Source organism: Theropithecus gelada, chromosome X, assembly GCF_003255815.1.
Source record: "Theropithecus gelada isolate Dixy chromosome X, Tgel_1.0, whole genome shotgun sequence".
NCBI classification, from domain to species: domain Eukaryota; kingdom Metazoa; phylum Chordata; class Mammalia; order Primates; family Cercopithecidae; genus Theropithecus; species Theropithecus gelada.
The window spans coordinates 12,153,801-12,171,330 of record NC_037689.1 but is presented as its reverse complement, the minus strand read 5'-3'; the positions used below and the strand labels follow the sequence as shown (position 1 = coordinate 12,171,330).

Genomic DNA, 17,530 nt, shown 5'->3' with positions numbered 1-17,530 from the left:
GTAAATATATTTGAAAACCATTGAAATGTACACATTAAACTGGTGAACTTTATGGTATATAAAATATATCTTAATAAAGCGGTTTCTGTCATTTCAGTGAATGAGTATAATGACCATGCTGTAATGCATGTAGTGAAGTGTTTAAAGACATGTGTCACATAAAAGATGCTTTGTACAAGTGCTATTTGCTTGCCACAAAGAGAACAGTGCTATCTCAATTTTTTATTTTAAATTTGTAAAGATAAAAATATTTTTTTAATGGGTGTAATGAAACCTCTCTCTCACCTTCCATGGTTACAGTGGAAATAAGTGAGATGTATGCAAAGGCATTTTATTTAATAGAATGTGCCAGACATATGTTTTAGAAAAGAACAAATAGGTATCTGGTATCTGACTGGCACCTTTCTTCTTTTTTTTTTTTTTTTTTTTTTTCTTCTGAGACCGAGTCTCGCTCTGTCACCCAGGCTGGAGTGCAGTGGCGCGATCTCGGCTCACTGCAACCTCCGCCTCCCGAGTTCAAGCAGTTCTCTGCCTCAGCTTCCCAAGTAGCTGGAATTACAGGTGCCCACCTGTACTTTTTAGTAGAGATGGAGTTTCACCATCTTGGCCAGGCTTGTCTTGAACTCCTGACCTAGTGATCCAACTGCCTCAGCCGCCCAAAGGGCTGGGATTATAGGCGTGAGCCACCGCGCCCAACCCCTTTTTTTTTTTTTTTTCAGGATCTCACTCCCATCGCCCAGGCTGGAGTGCAGTAGCACAATCACGGCTCACTGCAGCCTCAACTTCCCAGGCTCAGCCTCCCTAGTGGCTGAGACTGCAGGTGTGCACCACCACACCCAGCTAATTTTTGTATTTTTTGTAGAGACAGGGTTTCGTCATGTTGCCCAGGCTGGTCTTGAACTCCTGGACTTAAGCAATCCTCACCCCTTGGCCTGCCAAAGTGCTGAGAGTACAGACATGAGCCACTGCGCCTGGCTCTTCTTCTTTTTTTTTTTTTTTTTTTTTTTTTTTTTTTTTTTTTTTTGAGAGGGAGTCTCGCCCTTTCGTCCAGGCTGGAGTGCAATGGCGCCATCTTGGCTCACTGCAACCTCCGCCTCCTGGGTTCAAGCAATTCTCCTGTCTCAGCCTCCCAAGCAGCTGGGATTACAGGTGTGAGTCACTGTGCCCGGCACTCTTCTTCTTTTTTTTAATGGCAATATTACTTTGTGTTTTTTTATTTTTAGTAGAGATGAGGTCTCACTATGTTACCCAGGCTGGTCTCGAACTTCAGAGCTCAAGCGATCCTCTCACCTCAGCCTCCCAAGGTGCTGGGATTATAGGCGTGAGTCACCATGCCCACCCAGCCCAAGTTTTATCTTTTAAATTGCAATTTTTATTAACACATTGTAGTTGTACATATTTGTAGGGTATAATTTGATGTCTTTATATATGTTGTATAGTTGAATCAGGATATTTAGCATATCCATCATCTCATGCGTTTATCATTTCTTTATGGTGAGAACATTCAAAAGCCTCTCTTGTAGCTATTTTGTAAAATATAATACCCTTCTGTTAACTATTGTCACCCTGTGCAATAGAACACCAGAACTTATTCCTCCCAATTATAACTTTGTGCCCATTGACCAGCATTTTTTCGCTTCCAAAATATATAGATCTCCAGCTATAAATACCACAGAATTATCTTTTTTGAAAAGAGTTGGATTTTATGGCAGTTTCCTAAGGCATATTTTTTATATAAGTACCCAATTCTTCTCTGTGCATTATCTTTTATTTTGAATAATTTATGTTTATATTTATGTCTCTATATTCTATAAACGTTCTATAAATTTGACCTGAGAAGATCTGTTTTTAGCTTCCCAATAATAGTAGTTTAATGTCACTTATTCATTCCCTTGAATAGAAAACCATTTGTTTTTTCTTCCCATATGTTTAACAGTTATTAAACAGCAAAAGAGTACTGTGCCCAACACTTGAAATCTTTTACTAAAGAATACCTTTTAGTTTTGTTTCTCAAATGTCTGACTAGTTTCTTAGTCAAGTAATAACAAAAGGTACCCAGGTAAAAGTACATCTTGAACTTTCATCATCCTCATTTTCGAGAGGCTTCAGTGTAATATAACAAACTTTTCTGATAGTGGTGTTAAAAGCCAGGGTGGACCATCTTAGGAGCTTCTTATCTGGAAGAATTCAGTAAGTGGCTAGATTACCACTTAATTGGAAAGTGGAGGGGGATGTGTATAGAGTGGGGGATGGAGGTAGAAAATCAGGTACTCTAGAGGAAATTCAAGCAATAATAAATGTGAGGCTGGATTAGATGATCTTAGAATTATATTTCATCCCTGGAATTCTTTATCATATGAAATTAATTTAAATGAAATATGGAATATGCCCCTTTAAAACTTTGACAGTTTCCAGTATTCTCTTAGGTGTTGAATTTCTCAATCTAAGATAATCTATCGGGCCTTTGCATTCTTTTTGTCTTTATTCATATGTAAGAGTTAACACTTGGCTTTAACCATAAGAATTCCCAATATTTCCTTAGAAATGAATCTTCCCTTACTTTCCCCACTTCCTCTACATAAACGCATAGGTGCACTCATGCATTTTAAATCTTTGGGCAGCAGCATGCAGTGGCTCATGCCTGTAATCCCAGCACTTTGGGAGGCTGAGTTGGGCGGATCGCTTGAGGCCAGGAATTTGAGACTAGACCAGCCTGGCCAACATGGTGAAACCCCATCTCTACTAAAAATGCAAAAATTAGCCAGGCATGGTGATGCACACCTGTAGTCTCAGCTACTTGGGAGGCTGAGGCAAGAGAATCGATTGAACCCAGGAGGCAGAGGTTACAGTGAGCCAAGATCGTACCTCTGCACTCCAGCCTGGGCAACGGAGTGAGACTGTCTCAAAAAAAAAAAAAAAAAAAAAAAAAAAAAGCTTTCCACAGTGATGGAAATGTTTTACGTCTGTGCTGTCTAGTGTGGTTAAAATGTGGCTACTGTGACTAAGAAACTAAATTTTTTAATTATATGTAATTTTAATTTAATTAAATTTAAGACTGGGCGCAGTGGCTCAACGCCTGTAATCCCAGCACTTTGGGAGGCCAAGGCAGGCAGATCACTTGAGGTCAGGAGTTCGAGACCATCCTGACCAACATAGTGAAACCCCATCTCTACTAAAAATACAAAAATTAGCCGGGCATTGTGGCACATGCCTGTAATCCCAGCTACTCGGGAGGCTGAGGCAGGAGAACCGCTTGAACCTGGGAGGCAGAGGTTGCAGTGAGCCGAGATTGCACCACTGCACTCCAGCCTGGGTGACAAAGTGAGACACCATCTAAAAAAATAAAATAAAAAATTAAATAGCCACTCATGGCTACTTGGCCACCAAGTTAGACAGCTCAGTTCTATAACAACAATTTCACGGGGCATGGTGGCTCACACCTGTAATCCCAACACTTTGAGGGAGGCTGGGGCTGTTGGATCACTTGAGCCCAGGAGTTCAAGACCAGCCTGAGCAACACAGATTCCGTCTCTATTTTTAAATGTTTTATAAAATTCTTTTTGAGATAGGGTCTCACTCTGTTGCCCAGGCGGGAGTGCAGTGGTGTGATCTCGGCTCACTGAAGCTTGGACCTCCCGGGTTCAGGCAATTCTCATGCCTCAGCCTCCCAAGTAGCTGGGACTACAGATGTGCACCACCATGCCCAGATAACTTTTGTATTTTCAGTAGAGACAGGGTTTCGCCATGTTGCCCAAGTTGGTCTCGAACTCCTGGTGTCAAGTGATCCACCTGCCTCGGCCTCCCAAAGTGCTGGGATTACAGGTGTAAGCCACTGTGCTCTGGCCTAAAATTTTTATGTTTAAAAGAAAAAAATTCAAGAAGTTAGGTTACTTAGATATTGGAATTCCTGTGATCTTTTTAGAACCAGTGAATGCTCTAGCAATAATACTGACTTTGTGTGTTTTCTTTTGTTTGTTTATAAGCATTTTCTGAGCAACTGCTTCTTCAATAGTTAATGACAATGCAAAATGAAAGACACAGTTTCTGTTTTTAAGATCTATCCCTAAGGACTTGACAATTGATATAGGTACAGTGTGAAAAGTCCCATTATAAAAGCATTTATAGGGTGATGTGGGAGACACAGAGAAGAGACTACATGACTGTTTACAGGAGCCCAGGAAAGCATCTCAGAAAACTTGATGCTTGAATGCTTGAGCTGAAACCTCAAAAGGAGTGTTTGAATTTTTTTTTTTTTTTTTTTTTTTTTTTTTTTTTTTTTTTTTTTTTTGCCTCTGTGTTTGCTGTTTTCTGTAAGAACAGGTTTCTTGGGTTACTTGTAAAGCATCTGTTATGGTCAGTTTAGGACTAACTTTCTCCCGGTCTTTCCTTTGCTTCCTACAAGCTATCAGTTTAGGTCCAGAAACATAGGGCTCTCCCTTTTCCTCCAACCCTGCTACCTTGATGCATATTTTCTTCCTACAGTGCTCTATAAAAAGCTGCATCACTGCCTTCCACGTCACCTGTGCCTTTGAGCACGGCCTAGAGATGAAGACCATCCTAGATGAGGGAGACGAAGTGAAGTTCAAGTCATATTGCCTCAAGCATAGCCAAAACAGGCAGAAACTTGGAGAAGCTGAGTACCCCCACCACAGGGCTAAAGAGCAGAGTCAGGCCAAAAGTGAGAAAACCAGCCTGCGGGCACAGAAGCTTCGGGAGCTGGAGGAGGAGTTCTATTCCTTGGTACGAGTGGAAGATGTGGCTGCAGAGCTGGGTATGCCCACACTAGCTGTGGACTTTATCTATAACTACTGGAAACTGAAGCGGAAAAGTAACTTCAATAAGCCATTATTTCCTCCAAAGGAGGATGAAGAAAATGGGCTGGTGCAGCCAAAAGAGGAAAGCATTCACACTCGAATGAGAATGTTTATGCATCTACGCCAGGACCTGGAGAGGGTAAGGTGACCAGCTGTGACTAGTATATAGGTCTCGGTCTGTGTAGAAATGGAGGTCCCACTTCCGGTTTAATAATGGTTAGTCAGCTAATAATAGTGTGGGCTTCTGTGTCCTTGCTTATCTTCTGATCTCTTTGTGGCCCCAGACTTGTGGGCTCTGTGTAAATTCTGGCAGGCACATCCAGGGGATTTGAGAGGCCTCACGTATATGCTCTATGAACTTTACATTTGAAATAAACTCTCATTTGGTTTAGTTTTTATTCACTGTTGAGCGTAAATTGGCCCCTTCATATTTTACTGACATATTTATGAGACTTTAGGCTGAAGAAAGAGTGAATTTTGTTCAGGAAAACACCAAATTAGAGTTTCACAAACTTGGCACTGTTGACATTTTGGACTGAATCGTTTTTTGTTGTTAGGGGGCTGTCCTTTGTTGTAGGGGGAATTTAAGATGTTTACCAGCATCCCTGGCCTCTACCCACTAGATGCCAGTAGCACCCGCACACACACCCCCAATGTGACAACCAAAAATGTCTGCAAACTGCTCTCCCCCAGTTGAGAGCCACTCCACATGATAATTCAATATAACTCATGGTGTATTTATCAGGTATCTACTAAATGAGATGCTGCAGGGCTTCAAGGGTAAGTTAAACCCTGTGTTTATCCTAGAGAATTTTCTAATTAAATGTAATTCTATAAATGGCTTGTGTTTTTTTCTCTGCTACCAGAATTTGAAAGAGAACTAATAGATTTGGCTCACTTTTAAAAATTTAAGACACTCACATATAGCACCTACTATTACTATTATTGCCAACACTGTCCTAAGCATTTTATAAATATTAATTCATTTAATTCTAACATGCCCATGAAAAACTACTATTATTATCATCATCGCTATTTACAGATGAACAAACTGGGGCAAAGAAAGTTTGTGTAACTTGCCTAGGTAGGGAGTATGAGAGAGTGAGTATTTCACCTTTGTGGCTGTGGAAACTTGGTTGAGCTGAAAGTGTGAGCAAAGAAAACACTTCTAGTCTTCCCAGTGGAACTGTATCCTGCCCATCCGGCACTGATTAGAAAATTCTACTGGGTACAGCCAGCATTGCCATCATTCATACTCAGGGATCTAAAGGGAAGGCCGAATTGTTAAACTATCATTCGGTCTTCCTAACCTGGCTGTGCAAATAAATATCAAACCCATGACACTGCAAGGAGAGTAGGTTTCAGAAGGCAGATTTGGACCATTTTGCTCTTACTATTGATTTATATAGGAACCATGATCCCACAATTGACCATGCTGTGTGAATTCCTGTGGAGTGGCTCTCATTCTGCAGCTCTTGGATTCTGTCTTCTCAACCCTACCTGACTTTAGTGTCTTTATTTTAGCCAAACAATTTCAGTTGTCAGGTTTGCTTAACATGACAAACATCTCTATTTGTTGGGGATTGGGCTTTCAGGTCCGAAATCTGTGCTATATGATAAGCAGGCGAGAGAAGCTGAAACTGTCACACAACAAAATACAGGAACAGATCTTCGGTTTGCAAGTCCAGCTTCTTAACCAAGAAATTGATGCAGGTAACCTGTGTATTTAAAATGTCCTAACAAATATGTAGACTCTGGTTATATCCTATCTTAACAATTTAAATTTCATGCCAGTCATTCCACTTAAAAATCTTTTTAAATTCTTGTCAGATATCTCATTTGCTTCCGTCTAATCTTGGTATAAACTGGCCCATTTCACTGTCAATTCATAAGGCAAGAAATCCCAGGGTGGGGTAGGAGGAGTTGTAGGTCTAGGGCAGGTAATCTAGGTCCCAAACAGATATTCGAGACCATTAGTTGAAGCCATGAAATTATTCTGTAATTATCAAATTCATTTAAAAATCGACAGGATAGAATCTAACCCGTTTCCAGAAAACACTTAATTCCAGGGTTACTCATCTTAACAGTAGTCTATTAAAACAAATCCTTAGCCAGAAGTAAGTTTTTAGATCTGAGTTGTTATCTTTTCATTTATTCACTAATATTTGTTGAGCACCTACAATGGACTAAGAGCTGATTTACAAGATAGAGCAGAAAGCAAGACAAAATCCCTGCCTGTAGGGTATACTGCTCACTTGGTGAGCAAGACAGGTGAGCATAATTATAGTGCCCTAAGCATAGGGAGCTTGGCTGGAATGATAACAGTCATATTCAGTGACACCTGTAAACTCCCTGTGCCTCATTTAACACAGTGGTCAATGGCAGAGCCTGGGAAACTAGGGGTCACTGGACAGGGTGTGCAGAATCAGCTCCTGCCAAGGGAGCCATGGAGCAAGAGAGAGACTCAGAAATGAGGTGACAAGTGGGTGTCAGAGGCCCTGGAGTATCTCAATGTCATGAGTCTCAACAGAGTAGTGTAGCAGGAGGCAGCAAGACTGCTCAGCCACAAAGGGCAACATGACAAACAAGGAGAAGCAGAGGATAACAGGGAGAGTCCCTGCATGCCAAGGAAATTGGCTCCTACCCACATGCCTTCTGATGGGTAGGAGTCAACCTCATTATGACTTGCAGCATCAGCAGGTGGTAGCTGCTGACAGAAATGGGGGTTGTGGGTGTTTAAGGTGGACCTTTGGGGAACAAATGCTGCCCACTGGGATACCTAAAAGCTATCCTCTCGATATCTCATTTTTGTGAGGCTACCGTAAGATGATAATGGGCAAAGGTCAAGTCCATATACAAGAAGGAATTGTTTGATAGTGCTTTTTAAATTTCAAAGTACTTGAAATAATACAAGAAGGCCTGTTCTGACTGTGATTGTAGGGTGACTTGACTGAGAAACTGATTGCCGATACTCCCCAGCCAATCCTAAAGCTGGCCGATTGGCAGGAATGTTATGATTCTTTTCTGCTGGCCTTACCACTACAAAACCTTTCACCTCCATAATGTTCATTTGTAGTCAGGAAATTATTCTAGGTTAAGGATATAAAATTTATGGGAACCACCCAGTATCACCTCTAATGCCAAGTTCAAACACATACATACTCTTCACCCACCAAAACCCTTGCAACGTTTCTGAAGGTTTGTGTTTGCCTTGCTTCAGGAAGGCCAGAAGAGATTAGAGGATGGGGCCTGAAATGTGTGTGTTTAAGACACATACTAAGTGCTGTGCCATACCGACACATGCATACAGGGACACACAAATAGGGAGACCCTGTTCTAAACCATTGCTAGAGACATTCTTCTCAGAAATGGAAGGGCAGAGATGGGACGCAGGAGGCAGCATACTAGTTTGTGATAATTTTACAAACTAAAGGAGCAGAGGTAAAGAGGTGTGGAGCCATATAGCAAACAGTGGCACTGCTGAGTTTCTCATCTGTAGCATTCTTGGTCCCAGCCTCTAGTTCAGCTCACTCCAGCTGCTGCACTATGATGTACATACCTAGCAGAGCCAGGTGCTTGTTAAACATTTGGAAGAGTAGGTATGTGAACTCACTGTGCCATAAGCACAAAAGCCATTATTTAAATCTGTTGTTAAAATGAATCTTTTTTTTTTACCTCAGGGCTACCTTTGACAAATGCACTCGAAAACTCACTGTTTTATCCACCACCAAGAATTACCTTGAAGTTAAAAATGCCCAGATCAACCCCAGAAGACCACAGAAACAGCTCCACAGAAACCGATCAGCAACCCCACTCTCCTGACAGCAGCTCCTCTGTTCACAGTATAAGGAGCATGCAGGTGCCCCAGGAGTCACTAGAAATGAGAACGAAATCATATCCGAGATACCCACTAGAGAGCAAGAATAACCGTTTGCTGGCCAGTCTCAGCCATTCTAGGAGTGAAGCAAAGGAGTCCAGTCCTGCTTGGAGAACCCCGTCTTCAGAGTGCTATCATGGGCAGTCACTGGGAAAGCCTCTTGTCCTTCAGGCTTCCCTCCATGGACAGTCTTCCATTGGGAATGGGAAAAGTCAGCCTAACTCCAAGTTTGCCAAATCCAATGGCCTGGAGGGCAGCTGGTCTGGGAATGTCACCCAAAAAGACAGCTCGAGTGAGATGTTCTGTGACCAGGAGCCTGTGCTCAGTCCCCACTTGGTCAGTCAGGGCAGCTTTAGAAAATCCACTGTAGAACACTTTAGTAGGTCCTTTAAAGAGACCACCAATAGGTGGGTGAGGAACGCAGAGGACCTCCAGTGCTATGTGAAGCCAACCAAGAATATGAGCCCCAAGGAGCAGTTCTGGGGTAGACAGCTTCTCAGGCGGTCTGCAGGGAGAGCTCCATATCAGGAAAATGATGGCTATTGCCCAGATTTGGAGCTGAGTGATTCAGAGGCAGAAAGTGATGGGAATAAAGAAAAAGTCAGGGTAAGGAAAGATAGCTCAGACAGGGAAAATCCTCCCCATGACTCTAGACGGGATTGCCATGGTAAAAGCAAGACACATCCCCTTTCCCACAGTTCAATGCAAAGGTGATTAGAAACTTCCAAGGATGACCCAACCTTTGCCTTTGCCCCATATATTGGGGAAAACCCATACACCAAAAGGATTTTAGCATATGTTAAGAGAAATTGCAGTGAAAAGGATAACATTTTTCCATAGTAAATTGTCTTGCAGTTTTTGAAAATGTTTCAAGTCTAGTTTTTACAAGCACATTACAGTAATTGCAGGTTGTCCAGAGGTTGGTTTGTCAGAGGCTATTGGGAACAGCTGGGCCCAGGGTATTTGCTCAGTAAATATTTTGGGGCAGCTTTGCAGTTATATAACACATTGACAAGTATATGTATTAAGAGTTCTTGCATTGTTAACTGATTTGCAAGAGACCATGATTATCAGACACTAAAACTACTTAACTTTTGAAGCTACAGCATGTGACTCCCAGAGCTCCTGTCTGTAGGAAGTTTCTAATTCCACTGGTATCTATAAACCCTCTTCAGGGGAGAGACCAGGAGACCACCATCTTAGATACTGTCAAACTCACTACTGTCTTCCTTTGTTCTGCACAAGGTTGAGTTCCTTTCACAGTATCTTAACTTACTGAGTCAATACTCCTCATGCTTATCAGTGTCCAGTGCCTGTTCCTAAACTTGCTTGTTGGGGACACACTCATAACTATTTCACCTGACTGACAAGCATAAAAGGCTAACTTGTGGATAGTGTTTACAAAAGTACAAAAGTACTACTTCCAAGGAAAATGCTCTGATTCTCTGTTTAGGCATTTATGAAGTATTCCAGAGCCTTTCCCAAAGTGAGACCATTTCTGGGGTATTTGTACCAGGTCAGGGTTTTTGTGTTGTTGTTTTCAAATAAGTTTGACTAAAATAAGTTTGGCTGACAGTTTTTGTATACCTGCTTTAATGTTTATAAAATTTTTATTGAGGTATAATTAAAATATAGTAAAATGCACAGAGGTTAAGTATTCTTACCTGCTTTAATTTTGAAACAGATTTTTATTGTCAAACAGAATTTGAAAGCATGTGTTTAACACATGGATATAATTTAGCTGTGTCAACTTTGAATCTGAGGCAGTTTCCCAAACAAAAAGGCTGGAGCCATTTTTCAGAAGTTGCTTATACCCTGTTCCCAAACTATCAGCCTTGATTAATTTCTAGTAGGAAGAGAATAATTACATTTGCAGGGGAGGTGGATAAAAACATGTCTGCTTCCCATTTAAATAAGAGAAATGATGCCGTTTCTTAAATGTGAAGCAGACTATAATTCTCAGCTCTCTTTTCTTCTTAGCCTTAAATTAATATTCTCTTTCTTCTAGTTTGGGAAAGTGTAGTGGGAATATTCAGACAAAAGAGGCCATTTTCCATTTTTAAAGCTTCTTACTGGTGAAACAGCCCAGTTGTAGTAGGTGCCAGTCAGTCAAGGCAGGGGCCCTCTCTCCGTCAATATGGAAAACTCAGCAGTTTTCCTCTCCCCCAGTTGCGTTCTTGTCATGTTGTTAATGGGTTCCTTTGCTTTTTGCTTTCTCCTTTTCTGAAAATATGTGTTTCGCCTCTCTTTTGGCTACATCTTCAAAATATTTCTTTTGTGCCTATGTACATGTGTAAACATGCCATAGCATGTGTGGTAGGTGTCCTGTATTTTGTTTGGAAAAAAAACTATCAAAATGAGGAAGAGAATTTCCCCTATTTACGCATAGGTTTCTGTGCTTTTTCTTTGAGTTCTCTGGAGTAGATATTAATTTGACACCTTCATGGTAATGAAATTATGATGGAGCTGTGTTGTAAATTCCTTATGTCAGAGGCCAGTGCAGTAGCCTATGTCCTTTCATGCCTTTCAATTCTGAGTGGGAGGAAAAGCAGACATCGAAACAGTGCTTCAGCCAAATTCCATATGTAATGCCATTGGGAGAGTATTGACTAAAATATCATTCGTCAGGGAAATATAGTTGTAATATTTTTACAGGATATTCCTAGGTAAATGAAGGAGCCTTCAGTTGTAAATTTCAATTACCCCAAAATGTATTTGCTACATTTTGTTGTTTGAAGTATTACCTCTTAACCTTCTTTGTTACTTTTTTTCATTTTGTCTTATATAGTCCAGTTTTCCAAGATAAGCTCAGTCCTTTTTCAAATGTCACCTTTTTACCAATACTTTTTCATTAAATTATGAAAACTGCTAACTACTGTCAGTGTGTTTTTTATTTTGGCATATTGGTTACATATGTTCGTTTTATATTTAAAAAATTATATTCACTGAACAAAACAGATAGTGTGGAGAGGGGGAGGAGGAAGAGGAGGAACTGAATGTTTAGAAGCACACATTCAACATTCAAGTCAATACCGGGGACCCAGGAGAACTCTGGATACTTGAACTTTACCAAGAAATCATGATTTTATCAGACTGTTAAGATAAAGGCCTTAGGATCATCATAAAACATCACCAGAGAGATAGATCCTATCTAAAGTGACAAGACTGAAAAGGCTTCAGTCAGGCATCTCTTAAATATATACTCTTTACAATATTCTGTTTGGAGTCTTGTGAGTATGTTGATGTCATGGGATTATGTGGTGTCAAGGGGAGCTTTTAGGCATTATAAACATTTTCATGATTGAAAAATGTACTTGCCAAAGGTCACTGGGTAAATCAGTAGTGAAGATAAAGGTGAAGTTGGTTTTCTTTCTCTCTCTCTCTCTCTCTCTCTCTCTCTGCTAGAGAACTGAAACTACAGGTATACCCTGTTATAGCCAACAAAAGCTATTGAGTTTATACTAATGTGTACATTTCCAATGGGAGATGAATCTTTGTCCTTGTGTTGAAGCAACTTTAAATTCAGAGGATAAGCCAAAGGATGCACAGTCCTGGGTTATTTTCCTTATAGGACTTTAAAATCCTCAGTATGCTTGCTGACCTTTCAGAATTGGGGAAAAGTACATGATAGAAGTAAAAACTAACTTACCACTGAATAGCTTTTATGTGATATTTTCCAAAAAAATCTACTTATTTATAAATTATATTAGATTTTCACAACCTTAATTCAGCTATTTTCAAGTTTTAATAGAAAGCAGCAATTGTGTGGGTTTTTTTATTTATTCTTTTAACTAACAACCATGCAAGCTTGGATTTTTTTAAGTAACTTTTAGTTAATAAAGACCCACCCTGAGGCTGTCACTTCTATGTGGGAGCTTTATAACTGTCTAGCACTGTAAAAAAAGTTTCTTTGAATATGGTTAATTTTACTATACAGATTGGATCAAATTGCATGACCTGAAGAGGAGAGGATAGTTGTTCTTCAAATAAATCAATGTTAAGGAGGATCAAGCCCCAGACTAGTGTTCCCTACTCTATGTAGTCACTGATGATCTTTTTTTTTCTTGAGTCAGGGTCTTGTTCTGTCAGCCAGGCTGGAGTGCAGCGGCACGATCAGAGCTCACTGCAACCTCCAACTCTTGAACTCAAACAATCCTCCCGCCTCAGCTCCAGAGTAACTGGGACTACAGGTGCATGCCACCATGCCTGGCTACATTTTTCTATTTGTAGAGATGGAGTCTCACTATATTGCCCAGGCTGGTCTCAAACTCCTGGGCTCAGGCAATCTTCCCACCTCGGCCTCCCAAAGTGCTGGCATTACAGGCATATGAGCCACGATGCCTGGCCACTGATGAATTTTTTTTTTTTTTTTTAGGGTCTCAGAGCATCTATCATTTCTCATTTTGTTAAGATGGATTTGGATGTGAGCAGTCCAGCCTCAAGGCTTGAATGCCCCAAGCTTTAAATTTCTTTCCCATCCTCTCACTACTTCCACTCTTCTTCTCAATTTCATTTATTATAACTGAATATCAGGTTATAAACAAGGTGGAAAGATGGAATTGGTCTGTTCAAGCTGTACTGATTACAGTGAGTTATCTTGAGTTGGGAGGCCATTTGCGGAACCATCTTTTGCTCAACATTGCTTTCTAAAGTATTGCCATGATGTAATGACACTGCTTTCATACACCACACATGGAAATGGATCTCATTATTTTATAGTCATTTCTCACATGAGAAAACTTCACTAGAAAAATTGCTGAAATTTTGAAAATTATAATCACTTCAGCCTCACAACAGAAAGACACTTCAGGTTGGACCAGTACCATTTTAGATCTTTCAGCTGCTTAGGGAAAAAAAACATTAAATATGTGTTCCTGCTTCAGATAAGCCTGGCATAGGTGCCAGCGTTCTGGCAACAGATTTTTCCTCTCTTCGCCTTAACTTTTCTACTTTCCGAAACTGGATCTCTGGTTATTTCTTTCCCCTCCCCCTAGCTCTGCAGACAAAGGTGGCTCTAGGGGTTAAGCAACAACAGTGTTCACAAGGTGGTGGTTAGCTGTGTGCAGTACTATGGCCACTCAGTTTTTTCAGTCATATTTGCCTTCAAGGACAACAATGAACAAGATCAGACAGTGCTGCCTCCATCTTTGGGGCAGAATTTTTGCCCATGTCTTGTCCCCCAGTCCTTAAAGATGGATTGAGAGCTGCATGAGCAGTTTCAAGCTAAAGGTCAGTTTCAAGACAGCTACTTGGGGCCGGGCATGGTGACTCATGCCTGTAATCCCAGCACTTTGGCATGCTGAGGTGGGGAGGATCGCTGGATCCCAGGAGTTCGAGACCAGCCTGGGCAACATGACAAAACTCCATGTTATAAAAAAATATTTAAAAAAAAAACCTTGGTCGGACAAGCCAGGAAACTTGTTTGGGACCCGTCAAGCCTTCAAATAATAAAAGTTACAATATTCATCAAGCCCTTAACCTATGGCAGGCCTTTTGCTCAACCTTTTACATGGAGCTACCTTTTATTTAGTTCTCACAACAACCATATGAAGATGATACTATCAGCTGCATTTGATACGTGAAAACTGAGACCAAATGTTTAAGACAGTTGTTCAAAGCTAGAACCTGTGAGGTTGCCTCAACAACTCATAATTTTAGTCACTTTGCTTGACTCCTGTGCCAAAGCCCCCTCTCTAAACACTCTTACTCAGTTTCTTCCTGAAGAAAGCAACCTGAGTTGGGGTTTGGTCATAAGGATTCTGTACCACTTGATCCGTGACACCTGGACAGAGCTGATTGGACCAAAATTAGTCATGTAACACAAAGTCAGTTTCGAGGTTCACATCCAAAACACAAGCTAATTCACACAAATCTGAACAGTACAGACCTCACAGATCTAGGACCTGGTGAATTTGCCTTCTCCATAGCTAGTCTAACTTGTAACTGGGCATAGTAAAAATAAATAATGGCTCCCCAAAGATGTCCACTTCCTAATCCCTGGAGCCTGCGAATATGCTACCTTGCATGGTAAGAGGGGTTTAGCAGATGTAATTAAAGTTAAGGGCTTTCGTCCCCAACCATTACACATGTAACAAACAAGCACATGTACCCCCGACTCTAAAATAAAAATTTAAGGACCTTAAAATGGGGAAGTTATCCTGGATTATCTAGGTGGGCCCAACCTATATAGTCACAAGGGTGCTTATAAGAGGGAAGCAGGAGGATCCGAGTCAGTAGTAAGAGATGTGACAATGGAAGCAGGAGGTTGGAATGATGCAAAGAAGAGCCATGAGCCAAGGAATGCAGATAGTTTCTAGAAACGGAAAAAGACAAGAAACGGATCCCCCCCATCCCAGAAGATTTTCAGAAACAACCCAGCCCTGCCTACGCTGTGATTTTAGACATTTGACCTCCTGAACTCTAAGAGAATACATTTGTGTTGTTTTAAGCCACTAAATTTGTGGTAATTCTTACAGCAGAAATAGAAAACTAATACACTAGGCATACTGAAAGTGCTCCTTATCCTTTTGGGGGAGTGTTCCTTTCCCAGTGTGCCCATCTCTGCTGTGATACTCTAGGTTGTCCCCGTACTTTCGTTAGTTGAAACTCTTTGCATTAAATGGAAAACCAGTGTGTTTTTTGATCAATAGAATCCTCCCCTAGCGAAATTAGTTTTCTCTTTCTCGCCCCATCCCCCCAACACTTTTTCCAAGGTAGCCTTTGGTACTTCTTAGGTAGCCTTGGATAATCCTCCATGGGCCTGCTGGATCCACCGCAGCTGAATCTGGCACTGCCAGAGGAGTTGCCCATAGGTTTGTATGGTCCTATTGTCTGAAAAACTGTCCTGGGGAAGTAGAAATAATTCCTTGAGTGATACTCCACGGGGGAAGTTATAGAAGGCACATGTGGCTCATTATGAGAAATGCTTTCGTTATCAGAGCCTCCTAAAAGGAAGTGAATGGCTTGAGAGTTGAGTTCTTAAACCCCCCAGATACCTGAGCCGAGCTTGGAGGTTAAACAATGCAACTCTATGCTGCCTACAAGAAGCCCACTTTAAGTATTGGCCGGGCGCAGTGGCTCACGCCTGTAATCCCAGCACTCTGGGAGGCCAGGGCGGGCAGATCACCTGAGGTTGGCAGTTCGAGACCAGTCTGACCAACATGGTGAAACCCCGTCACTACTAAAAATACAAAATTAGCCAGGTGTGGTGGCACATGCCTGTAATCCCAGCTACTCAGGAGGCTGAGGCAGGAGAATCACTTGAACCCAAGAGGTGGAGGTTGCAGTGAGCCGAGATCACAACGTTGCTCTCCAGCCTGGGCAACAAGAGGGAACTCCATCTCAATAAATAAATACAAACAAACATACTGGCTGGGGTGGCTCGTGCCTGTAATCCCAGCACTTTGAGAGGCCAAGGTGGATGGATCACCTGAGGTCAGAAGTTCAAGACCAGCCTGGCCAACATGGTGAAAACCCATCTCTACTAAGTACAGATCACTACTAAAAGTATGGGCATGGTGGCACGCACCTGTAGTCCCAGCTACTCAGGAGGCTGAGGCACAAGAATCACTTGAACCCAGGAGGCAGAGGTAGCAGTAATCCAAGATTGCACCACTACACTCCAACCTGGGCGACAGAGTGAGACTCCGTCTCAAAAAAAAAAAAAAAAAAAAAAGGAGATAACCTGAATAGCTCTTTATTATTAAATAAATTGAATTTGCAGTCAAACTTTTCTTTGAGGAAACTCTGCCCAGATGACTTCACTGGTAAATTCTAACAAGCTCTTAAGAAACATTTAATACTAATTATACATAAACTCTTCCAAAAAATTGGACAGGAGAGAATACTTCTCAACTCATTCCATGAAGCCAGCATTACCCTGATACCAAAACCAGACAAATACATAAGAAAACTAGAGACCAATATAAAAATTAATGCAAAAGTGGCCGAGTGTGGTGGCTCATGCGTGTGATCACAGCACTTTGGGAGGCCAAGGCAGGAGGATCACTTGAGGCTGGGAGTTCAAGACCCAACCTCACCAAGATGGTGAAGCCCCAGTCTCCACTAAAAATACAAAGATTAGCTGGGCGTGGTGGTGGGTGCCTGTAACCCCAGCTGCTTGGGAGACTGAGGCAGGAGAATTGCTTGAACCGAGCAGGTGGAGGTTGCAGTGAGCTGAGATCGTGCCACAGCACTCCAGCCTGGGTGACAGAGTGAGACTCCCTCTCAAAAATAAAAATAAAAATAATGCAAAAGTTCTTAACAAAACGTTAACTAATTGAATCGAAGAATATATCAGAAGTAGGATTTATCCCAGACATGCAAGATTGACTTAACATTTGAAAATCAATCAATGTAATTTACTGTATCTCAATAGATACATAAAAAGCATTTGAGACCAGGCGCTGTGGCTCACGCCTGTGATCCCAGTGCTTTGGGAGGCTGAGGCGGGTGGATCACTTGAGGCCAGGAGTTCGAGACCAGCCTGGCCAACACGGCAAAACCCTGTCTCTACTAAAAATACAAAAACTAGCCGGGTGTGGTGGCAGGCGCCTGTAATCCCAGCTACTCGGTAGGCTGATGCATGAGAATTGCTTGAACCCTGAAGGCAGAGGTTGCAGTGAGCCAAGATTGTGCCTCTGCACTCCAGCCTGGGTGACAGAGTGAGACTCTGTCTCAAAAAAATAAAAACATTTGACAGTATCTACTGCTGATAGTAGTGTTCAGTAAACTGTGAAGAGAAGCTGAATAAAGGATATCTACCCAGAACCTTATAGAGGACACCTACAAAAAACCCTACAGTTGGCCAGGCACATTAGCTCACACCTGTAATCCCAGC

At 41.6% G+C, this 17,530-nt stretch overlaps 1 protein-coding gene across 2 annotated transcripts in view; it reads left to right on the top strand.

Moving 5' to 3' along the window:
• JADE3 (jade family PHD finger 3) overlaps positions 1–11,563 on the top strand; it is a 155,289-nt gene extending 143,726 nt beyond the window's left edge. For both annotated transcript variants that reach the window (XM_025372683.1, XM_025372682.1), the window contains exons 9-11: positions 4,483–4,953; positions 6,410–6,527; positions 8,495–11,563. In XM_025372683.1, coding sequence (XP_025228468.1) covers positions 4,483–4,953; positions 6,410–6,527; positions 8,495–9,405 — 1,500 coding nt within the window. In that variant the 3' untranslated portion in view covers positions 9,406–11,563. The remainder of the gene's footprint in view (positions 1–4,482; positions 4,954–6,409; positions 6,528–8,494) is intronic.
• The last annotated feature ends 5,967 nt before the right edge of the window (positions 11,564–17,530 follow it).